The sequence below is a fragment of the Talpa occidentalis genome, unplaced genomic scaffold (genome assembly GCF_014898055.3).
Source record: "Talpa occidentalis isolate TD23 unplaced genomic scaffold, MPIMG_talOcc4v2.1 talOcc4.2, whole genome shotgun sequence".
In the NCBI taxonomy this organism is placed as follows: domain Eukaryota; kingdom Metazoa; phylum Chordata; class Mammalia; order Eulipotyphla; family Talpidae; genus Talpa; species Talpa occidentalis.
In genome coordinates, this window is record NW_023602073.1 from 20,651,774 (window position 1) to 20,662,491 (window position 10,718).

The window sequence follows — 10,718 nt, forward strand, 5'->3', positions numbered from 1 at the left end:
TCTGGAGATTGTTTCTATGCTTGATTCACCATTCTTGATTCTTTCCTAAAATCTTAAAAAAAAAAAAAAAAAAAAGATTTATTTATTTATTTATTTATTTATTTATACAAGCACAGGGTGAGAGAATCCACCAGAGCCAGAGAGGGGAACAGAACAGGCAGACTGATGAAGTACACTGCTGAGGGGAGCAGCGAGCATGGCAGGAGAGGTCTACGCGCCATGTGGGACCCTCCCTGGTGGTCAGGGATCGAACCGGCACTGCAGAGGCTGCGGGCAGCTTTGCAGCCCAGCGCTCAACCGCTGTGCCACCGGGAGGCCCCTAAAATCTCTTAATTATTATTTGTCTCAATTTATTTAAGTCAAGAGTTCTAATATATTTTGAATTTGTTTCCCAGCTAAGAATTTACAGATGTGCTTCAACAAACGAGGTCAGCTTTCCTTCTTTGGAAAACCTTTCTGAGGGCTGTCTTCATGGCTTGATTTCTTAGGCTGTAGATCATTGGGTTGAGTGATGGAGGCACAACAGTGTACATAATAGTGAGAAAAATGTCCAGTGCACTTGGAGAGTCAGAAGGTGGCTTGAGAAACTCAAAGACGCTGGTTGAAATGAATAAAATGACAACAGCGAGATGGGGAAGGCAAGTGGAAAAGGCTTTAGCTCTGCTCTCAGCAGATGGCATCCTTAGCACAGTAGAAAATATCTTTGTGTAGGAAAGACCAATAAAGGTGACACACAGACAAGCCATAAGAGCTAAGAAGTAACTTATCCCAAACTCATTCATATACTCATTCGAACAAGAGAGTTTCAGGAGCTGGGGGATGTCACAGAAGAATTGGTGAATTATATGGGAACCACAGAAGTGGATGGAGAAAGTGCCAGCTGTGTGCATGGCTCCAGAAATGGCCGCACTGATCCAGACGCCTAAGACACTGTGAACACATTTGCTAGAATCCATGATGATTTCATAGCGAAGTGGAAGGCAGATGGCCACGTAGCGATCATAAGACATCACTGTGAGCATGGACAGCTCAGCAGAACCACAGAGAGTGAAAGCATAGCACTGCACTATGCATTCCCCAAGGGAAATGTAGCCACTATGCATGAAAGAGTTGTAAATGGACCTTGGCACAGTCACAGAAATGTAGCACAGATCCAGAAAGGAGAGATGTTTCAAGAAGAAATACATGGGTGAGTGGAGACTATTGTCCATAGAAATTGTGGCAATAATGAGGAGATTGCCAGTTACTGCCATCATGTATAAGACTAAGAAGAGAGAAGCATGGACGAGTTCTAGCTCAGGCTTGGCAGAAAATCCATTAGAAGAAACCCACTCAGAGTGAAATTAACCATTGTCCTTGATTTCACGGTGATGTTCACTGCAAAACAAGATAGAACCAGTGGAAATTAGTTATTGAACCTCATAATCCACCTGGATTCAATCAAGTTAAGAATGAAATTACTTGAAGAAATCACCACTTCATCATTAATGTGAAGGTAGTTCTTTATACAATTAATTAAGTGGAGAAATTTTCAATGATTTTTACTCAGAAACATGGATAAAGAGGATTATAAATTTTAGTATTGCCATTTCAGTCAAAGGAAAGAAAAATTTATGTTGGAGTAAATTTAATACAATCTACTTTATTTTTTTTTAAATTAAGTTTTATTTATTTATTTATACAAGCACTGGGGTACAGTCAGAAGCACAGGAGCATGAGAAAATTCACCAGAGCCAGAGCGGAGAGTAGAACAGGCAGACTGACGAAATACACCGCTGAGGGAAGCAGCGGGCACGGCAGGAGAGGTCTGCGTGCCATGTGGGACCCTCGCTTGGTGGTCAGGGTTTGAACCAGTGCCTCAGAGGCTGCAGGCAGCTTCACAACCCAGCACTCAACTGCTATGCCACCGGGGAGGCCCTAATACAATATACTTTAAAATCTATAATATTGTTAAAGGGCTAGAACATTGAATTTTGTTTTATATAAAAAGACTTATGCAGTTCATACACTACATTTATAAATCTTTTAGCTATCAATTCTTTTTCATTACAATGCATTTATTATGCTATTTTATAATTTTGTTTTATATTTGAGCAGTAAAATCCTAATATTTTGTCTTCATTAGGTAAGCATTTATATTCTCATTAAGTGAAATTATGAAACATTAAATGGTATAATTGTGATATTTAAATAACTATTATCATTTGCACAAAATATCATAAAAATTGCTCTGAAAAACATTTTCCAAATGAATTGGAAAGGAATAGATTGATTATTATTATTATTATTATTATTATTTTTTAATTAAATAAAATGTAAAACAGCTATGGAATATTTTTTATCCAATACATTAGTTGAGATGCAAAAAAAAATGTTCATTATGAATTAAGTCATATATGTTATGTGGTATATGGTATTATATATGGAACATGTATCTGAAGAGGTGTGAATCTTGATCCCTAAATTGTGTACCATCTTATAAATCAATATTACTTTAATAAAATTCATACATATGCAAAATAATGATACTTATTTCATGAACAAAAAAAGGAAAAATCTTATAACATTCAAATTTGTGCAAATTTGTTTGACAGTATGGTCAAATTTGTGCAAACTCTTTAGAAAAAGCAAATATTTAGGAAAACTTTGATACACACTACATCTTAAGCCATGTAGATATTTAGATAACTATTAAGTCATCTGAATAATTAGAATTAAAATATTTAATATTAAACAATAAATTTAAATTTAGGGCAGTAGCAAAAATATTGACAAACTATAAAACATAACTGAAAAATTATTTTCATGTTAATATTTTAGGTAGCCTTGAAAATTGTTTTTGAATTTTTTTGAAAATGGATTTGATAACTATTTGGAAAACAAAGATTAAGATATAAACACTATGTTCTCAGAACATGATAGGAATAAGCAGAGAAATGAATATAAAGAAATAAAACATATATTATTAGGAATTATTAGACATGGTGAGGGAATGATTGTATTTATTGCTAATTGCTAGCCTGACCTGAACATATAGGAAAATGAGCCTCCTTTTTAGTTGTTCAGCCTGAAATCCATGGTGTTCCTGTACTGATTTACTTGGAATCTGAGGGTGATGATATTTCCATTACACAGTTCTTGTAGTGAAGTGTGTAATATTACTGGGAAACTGTTAAGTTTGTGGTTGATAGAAAAGTTTTGGCATAGATGAGACAGTCCCTTGCTCACACAAGTAAAAGTTATTTGAGAACTGCTTCAGCTATTGTGTGTGTCTGTGTGATCCACAGGAATGTTAACATACTGTTAAGTATGACCAAGTAATTCTATTTTAGACAATATTAAAGGGAGACTTTGAAGGTGACCCCTGCATTTCTAGAGCTGATTATGACACATTTATTTATTCATCTGGGCATCATCTCTTGTAACTGAAACTTTCCAGGTGAGGTTCTGAAGACTCCAAAAATTTCCATTTCTATGAAACTGGGAGAAGGTTGCTTATTTTTTCTTTATGGAACCCAACAAAAAGAATTAATTTCCTATGTATTCTCATATTGCTTTATTTATCCAAAAGTTTTGTTGGTCTTTCCATTAATTTAAATCTACTCTTGCCAATAATTTATACAGAGACACACAGTGGAATTAAATGCAGTTTTGGTTATTTACAACATATGTATCTTTTCTGTATCTTGAAAATATATATTAAAGATTAATGTTAGATTAGACCATATATAAACATCTATAAATTATTTATAAATTTATTTAGTTTTGTGTATGTGTGTGTACATGGATAGGTAAAAAATAACTGTCACATTATGGATTATAAATATCTACCTAATATTTTTAATATACTGTTGCTGTAATTAATTATGATAACAAGCATAAAAGCAGGAAGAAATAAATGGACTCAAGATGTCACTTTAGTTAGTTCTTAGATATTATTTCAGATTACTTTTGCTTTATTAGTTAGAGATCACTTTAATCATGAAGATTAAGATGGTCACTTTTGACTTCAAAGAAATCCCTATTTTCAGGGTTGATCCGGACCTTTACATCAGTTTTACCTCTTTAATTCACCATTTCATTGTCTCCAATTTATTCTCTATCCTGTAACAAAATGTTATACACCTATCACCATTTTAGGAAAATATTAATGTCTTTAAACATTGTTGTTTAGATGGATAGTGTTTTCAAGACATAATAAAATTCTTTAAGTGGATTAAGTATGATGTACTTAATCATTTTTACAAGTTGTTTTGATCCCAGTCCTTTTCTTTACATTTCTAATAAATTGACCATTCACCAGTCCATTCAGAATCTTCTTCTATTTTCTATGAGTTTTCTTCTAAGAACCAGAAGAGTTTAGAAGGCTGGTTGATTGTTATGACATGAGGCATGGTACACACACACACACACACACACATATGTATATATACACATATGCACAACATATGTATGTATGGTTTCTTTTTGATCCTTATTTTGGAAAAATGGAAAATATGGTTATGTTGCTTTCTGAAACTGTTGGATTCATTCTGAATTTTTAAATTTTTCTACAATATTTGAACTATTATTTCTGTGATTTCTGAAGCAAAAAGCATCTCACATGTCTTATAAGTCACTATTATAAGAGTATTTATGATATGAATACAATGTATCTCAAACAGTTTCATTCTATCATAGATTCATGCTCAAATACTTATATGAGATTATACAAAGAAAGACACTGTGATGGACATAAAATTGGCACTCCAAAAAATGTTTCTTGGAATGGAAAACATTTACATTATTCTCTCCCAGATTCCTAATTTCCTTTAATCAGAGCTCATCCATAGTATTTCATATTTAACAAGTTAAATGACAATGGTTGTTTCTCTCACCCACTCCAAACCAGTGTCTTATGCCCTTTCCATTAACTGTGTGATCTAGCTTTTAGACCCTAAGGAAACTCACCAGAGCATATTCAAATGTATCTTCCCACAACAGGAGAAGCTGTCGGTGCAAGCAGCTGACACTTATCTCAAAGTCCTGATCTCTGAAATCAGTCACCATCAGAAAAATGAGAGCTGTGGAGAAAATTTAAGTCCATTTCAATCCTGTTTTGGCCCCTAGTGAGTAGGCAATGAAATCTCTTGGCACAAGCAGAGTTTGTGGGAGCTCTGGGCATTTGCAGGTGCTGGCCAATACCCTGGGACTCAAATGTGAAATTATATTGATTGTTCCTGCAGAGTATTTTTCTGCTAAATTGATTTAATTATTATACCTAGTTACCTGGAATTTCAGCTTAGTTGTTTTAATAGAATCAAATTACTGAAAAATATTATTATTTGGTGTTAGATTCAAGAATATTAAAAAAAGACAACTTACTTCTATTAATCAAATTAACATGTCATTAATTTACTTTTTTTAAAGATTTATTTATAATGTGTACAAAACCTAGGGTGGAGGGCAGAGGGGTAGGAGAGTGAAAGGATTCACCAAAGACAGAGTGGGAACAGAGCAGGTGGATCTACTGAATTACACTGCTGAGGGAGCAGTGGACAAGACAGGAAAGGTCTGCTTTACCATGTGGGTATCTCCCTGGCCAGGGATCGAACCCATGCTGCAGTGGCTGCAGATCACTTCATAGTGCTGACACTTAACATCTTGTGTTACCAGGGAGGCCCCAGTTTACTTTATATTTTTTGAAGATTTATTTATTCACTCATGCAAGAACTTGGGTACAGGTCAGATGTGTGGGAGGGTGAGAGAATTCACCAGAGACAGAGCAGGGAACAGAACAGGCAGGCTGAGTGAAATACACTGTTGAGGGGAGTAGCAGGTGAGACAAGAGAGGTCTGCCGTGCCATGTGGAATTCTCACCAGCTGGCCGTGATCGAACCAGCGCTGCAGAGGCTGCGGACAGCTTCACAGTGCTTTTTAACTGCCTGTGCCACCATGGGATGCCCATCAATTTACTTTTTGAATAATGTTTTACTCTAATAAATATCCCTATTATCTGAAAGTGTGTAGCTACCGATACATTGCTACCAAAAATCAAACAGCATCTCTTAATATTATAACACTAAATGTCAATCTAATTCCACTTAAAGTGGGAATATAATAGCCATTTTTTTTAAACCTGGATATGTGGGCAATGGTTTGTCTAGCATAAAATTTTAATTTTTCATGAAATAAACTCATCATTCAAGATCAAACCCAATAATATAGAGTATGCATTCCATTGTTATAAAACATGTCTTTATCCCAGGCTATCAATCACAAATGAGTTTTTATAATCCTAAAAATGGCATGACATAGAAGTCAGATGATTTCCAAGAAAACTTTCATTTGAACAGAATCTCCCAATAAATGTCAAAGCATTTCACATTTATATTCTAAGAATACAGTACACAATGGTTTAATTTCAGTCATCCTTTCTGCACATGTATTGGTGCTCATGAACTTGTAGAATAAATATTCTCTGCTAATTAATGGTAAAGAATCTATATGGGCCTCCCTGGTGGCACAGCCCGTTGAACACAGCGCTGGGGAGATGTCCACAGCTTCTGTAGCATGGGTTCGATTTCTGGCCAGCCAGGGAGATACCACATGGCACAGCAGACCTCTCCTGTCTCACCCACTGCTCCCCTCAGCAGTGTATTTCAGTAGATCTGCCTGTTTTGCTCCCCGCTCTGTCTCTGGTAAATTCTCTCAAACTCCCATGCCTCTGGTCTGTACCCCAGCTCTTGTATAAATAAATAAAAAATCTTTAAAATAAGAATCTGTAGGCTTCTAATCACTTGGTCCAACCAGAAAAACATGTCTTTTAAAATATCAGGATTTGAAAGTATATAATTGCAAGCTGTGAGCTCATGAAACAGGACATTAAAAATGACAAATAGTGAAAAAATTTAGTATCTTTCAAAAATTAATTGATTATAGAAAATTGTATAAATAGCTTCACATATCTGCAGGATTGTTACCTATTAGCAGGACTAGATCTGTCCTTTCACCTATTGTGAAAAGAAATAGTAAAATCAAAATAGCAGAGCAGATGTAGCTCAATGAGGAAGATGTTAAATGCTTTCACCTTTAAGTAAGTAAATGTGGTGTCCTAGAGATGCACTGAGGCCCTAGAACTGTCCATGACAGCTACACAGAAGTGGAAAGACACATTTTTAATTTGGTAGGATGTTAGCTAACATGATCTCTAAATTTTTTCTAACTCTAAAATTCATTGAGTTCATCGTAATGTCTAAGTTATAAACATAAGAATAACAAAATGTAAGTTACCTCTGCTTCATGTACAAAGGGGATATGATTTTCCAAAATAAATATCTGCTCTCATGTAAAAATTGAAAAGCAAAATAAGTCCTTTTTGTTTGGTGTCATGAATAAAACACAAGTACATATATGGCCTTTACTTTTTTAAAGATTTGTTTATTTATGCATACAAGAACTGGGGTACAGGCCAGAGTTGTGGGGGTGAGAGACAGAATTCACCAGAGACAGAGTGGGAAACAGAACAGGTGGATTGACTTAAATACATTGCTGAGGGGAGTAGTGGGCGAGACAGGAGAGGTCTGCTGGGCCATGTGGGTAGCTCCCAGGCTGGGGATCCAACTTGTGCTGCAGTGGATGCAGCTAGCTTCATAGGTTGTGTCTTATCCCCTTGCACCACCAGGGAGGCCCTATGGTCTTTATTATTTTGAAGTGCATTTCTGCTCTACCTAAACACATGTTTAGGTTTATCGTGAAAAGAGCGTGAATTTGCCAAATGCTTTCTAAATAGATTGAGATGATTATGGTTTTTATTTTGTTGTTGATTATGCAAACACCTTGCTCAATATTGGTCTATTAGATTTTCTATTTCCTCATAACATAGTCTTAGTATCTCATATGTTATTAAAAATTGTATGTTTCCACAAAGTTATTAATGTTATTTGCATTTCTTTTTTTTTTTTTTATAGAGGCATGCTTTATTTATTTGTTTGCTGGTTTGTTTGTTTGTTTTGTTTATACATGCACTGGGTACAGTCAGAAGTGCGGGAGGGTGAGAGAATTCACCAGAGCCAGAGCGGGGAGCAGAGCAGGCAGAGGGACCGAAGTACACTGCTGAGGGGAGCAGCGGGCAGCAGGAGAGGTCTGGCGCCATGTGGGACCCTCTTTCGGTGGCCGGGGAGCAGCCGGGGATCGAACCGGTGCCGCAGAGGCCGCGGGCAGCTTCGCAACCCAGTGCTCAACCACTGCGCCACCGGGGAGGCCCCTATTAATGTTATTTGCATTTCAACCTTCATATTGGTCTCTTACGAGCCTTTGTATTTGGTGGCATCTGTTGAAATATCTTCTCTGCCATGTTTGATTTTACTTACCTGAATAGTCTTTCCTTTTTCTTAGTCTAGAAAAGGTTTGTCAGTTGTGCCTATCTTTTCAAATAACCAGTTCTTAATTTTGCTGTTATTTCTGCTAATGTTTCAGACTCATTTTCATTACTTTCTATTTGTTCCTTGCTTTGTTCCTCTTTCTAAATTTGTACTTATTTTGTTCTAATTTGTCTAGTACCCTGAGCAGTAAAATTAGGTTAGTTGTTTGAGACCCATGTGAATTCCCTTAAGAACTATTTTTACTCCACAATGCAAGACTTAGTTTGTTGTGTTTCCATTTGTCTCAGATACTTTTTCACCTCCCTCTTGATTTCTTCCTGGATTCATTTGCTGTCCAGAAATGTGTTGTTTAATTTCCACCTATTTGTGAAGTTTTCAGTTTTCCCTGTTATTTGTTTCTAGTTTCACAACATTGTGGGCAGGTAAGATACTTACATGATTTCAATCATTTCAAATTTGTTAATATTTATTTTAGGACCTAATACATGAACAATTCTGGAGAATGTGCCATGTGCACTTGAGGAGAATGTGTATCATGCTCTTATTGGGTAAAAAGTTATGTGCATGAATGGTACAACAAGAATGGAGTCAAGTTCGTAGTCTTTTTTTTATTAATATATTTTTAACTGAGTCCTGCCATGAGCTATTACCACCATAGTGCTCTCACCACCAACTCACTCATCATCTACCACCACTGACCATTAGGCTTCCCTCCCTCCCTGCTCCTTCCCCTCCCCCAGCACAACCCCCTTGGTGTCTCTGTTCTGAAGTCAGTTATCAAGGGTTAATTTTTCATTTTTTTTTCATATGACTGTAATTTAGTTACTTTATATCCCACAATTAGTGACATCATCTGCATTTATCTTCCTCATTCTTATTTCACTGAGCATTATCCTTTCAAGCTCTATCCATGTTGCTGCACACAGCATGAGTTTCTCTTTTGATTGCTGAGTAGTATTCCATTATATAGATAGACCACATCTTCATGATTCATTCATCTGTTCTGGGCACTTAGGTTGTTTCCATAGTTTAGCTATCGTAAATAGTGCTACAATAAACATGGTAGTGCAAATTTCCTTTTGAATTAGTATTTTTGAATTTTTGTATAGATATCTAAGGAGCAGAATTACTGTTCAAATGGACAGTCCATGTTTAATGTTTTGAGATACCTCCATACTGCTCTCCATTAGGGCTGGACCAGTTTGCATTCCCACCAGCACTGTAGGAGGGTTCCCTTTTTTTCATATCATCACCAGCAATTATTGTTTCTAGGCTTTTTGATATAGTCCACACTCCATTACTATTTTTCAGTCTGTATGATCTATGCATTATTGAAAGTGGGTTATTGTAGTACCCTACAATTTTTGTGTTGCTGTCTCTTATTACCTTCAGATTAGTAAAAATTTGATTTAAATTCAAATACTGTGAAGTTTGGTGTATCTACCTCTCCATCCATCCATCCATCCATCCATCCACCCATTCACCTGATATATATCCTGTTGATGATTTCAACTCTTTATCATTATGTAAACAAGTTACTGTTACTGTGTATTATTCCATTTTTCAAAGGACTGTTTCTTTTTTTTTAAAGATTTATTTATTTATTTATGCAAGCACTGGGTACAGTCAGAAGCGTGGGAGGGTGAGAGGATTCACCAGAGCCAAAGAAGGGAACATAACAGGCAGACCGACAAAATACACTGCTGAGGGGAGCAGCGGGTATGGCAGGCGAGGTCTGCAGCTCCATGTGGGACCCTCCCCAGCAGCTAGGGATCGAACTGGTGCTGCAGAGGCTGTGGGCAGCTTCTCAGCCCAGCGCTCAACCACTGCGCCACCAGGGGAGACCCCTATTATTCCATTTTTTGACTTAATGTCCCTTTTGCCTGATATAAGAATCACTATCCCTGTAGTCTTTTATTTTCCATTTGCATGTATTGTTGGTCTTAGTACATATGGGAAAGTAATATATTTTCCAATAATACCATTAATGAATGAGGGTAAGGAAATAATGGTAAATAGAATTAACATGAACAAGACAAGAGAACCATAAATGATTAGATTTATATGTTTAATATAATAAAAGCTATACATATTAGCATGTTTTCCTAATTTTAAATGATACTGGAATTGTCAGGCCTAGTCTTCCAGCCAGGAACGGATCCCAGGCTGCAGAGGCAGCGCTGAGCCCCAGCCACTAGACCCCCACGGGTTGGTGTCTCACAAAGCCACAGCAGGAACTTCGCAGACTCTCAGGCAAGCAAGCGAGAAGAGGCAGGTTTGTTTAGAGAAAGAAAAAGTTTATTGAGGAGAAATGGGAACAGAAATAAAGTGGGACTCCCAGGCCATGAAACCAGG

The 10,718-nt window shown here is 36.6% G+C and overlaps 1 protein-coding gene across 1 annotated transcript; it reads right to left on the reverse strand.

Moving 5' to 3' along the window:
- Positions 1–416: 416 nt before the first annotated feature.
- Positions 417–8,335, reverse strand: LOC119251042 (olfactory receptor 14J1-like). Its single transcript, XM_037518549.1, has 3 exons — positions 8,290–8,335; positions 4,951–5,063; positions 417–1,301 (listed from the first exon to the last, which is right to left on the reverse strand). The coding sequence occupies exons 1-3, from the start codon at positions 8,333–8,335 to the stop codon at positions 417–419; spliced, it is 1,044 nt and encodes a 347-aa protein (XP_037374446.1).
- Between the last annotated feature and the right edge of the window lie 2,383 nt (positions 8,336–10,718).

Coding starts and splice junctions, on each gene's coding strand:
- LOC119251042 (XM_037518549.1), bottom strand. CDS start 8,335: ATGGCAGAGAAGATATTTCAACAGATGCCACCAAATACAAAGGCTC. Junction 5,064..8,289: donor GCCACCAAATACAAAGGCTC/GTAAGAGACCAA, acceptor TTTTCTCCACAG/CTCTCATTTTTCTGATGGTG. Junction 1,302..4,950: donor ATACATTTGAATATGCTCTG/GTGAGTTTCCTT, acceptor TTTTCTGCCAAG/CCTGAGCTAGAACTCGTCCA.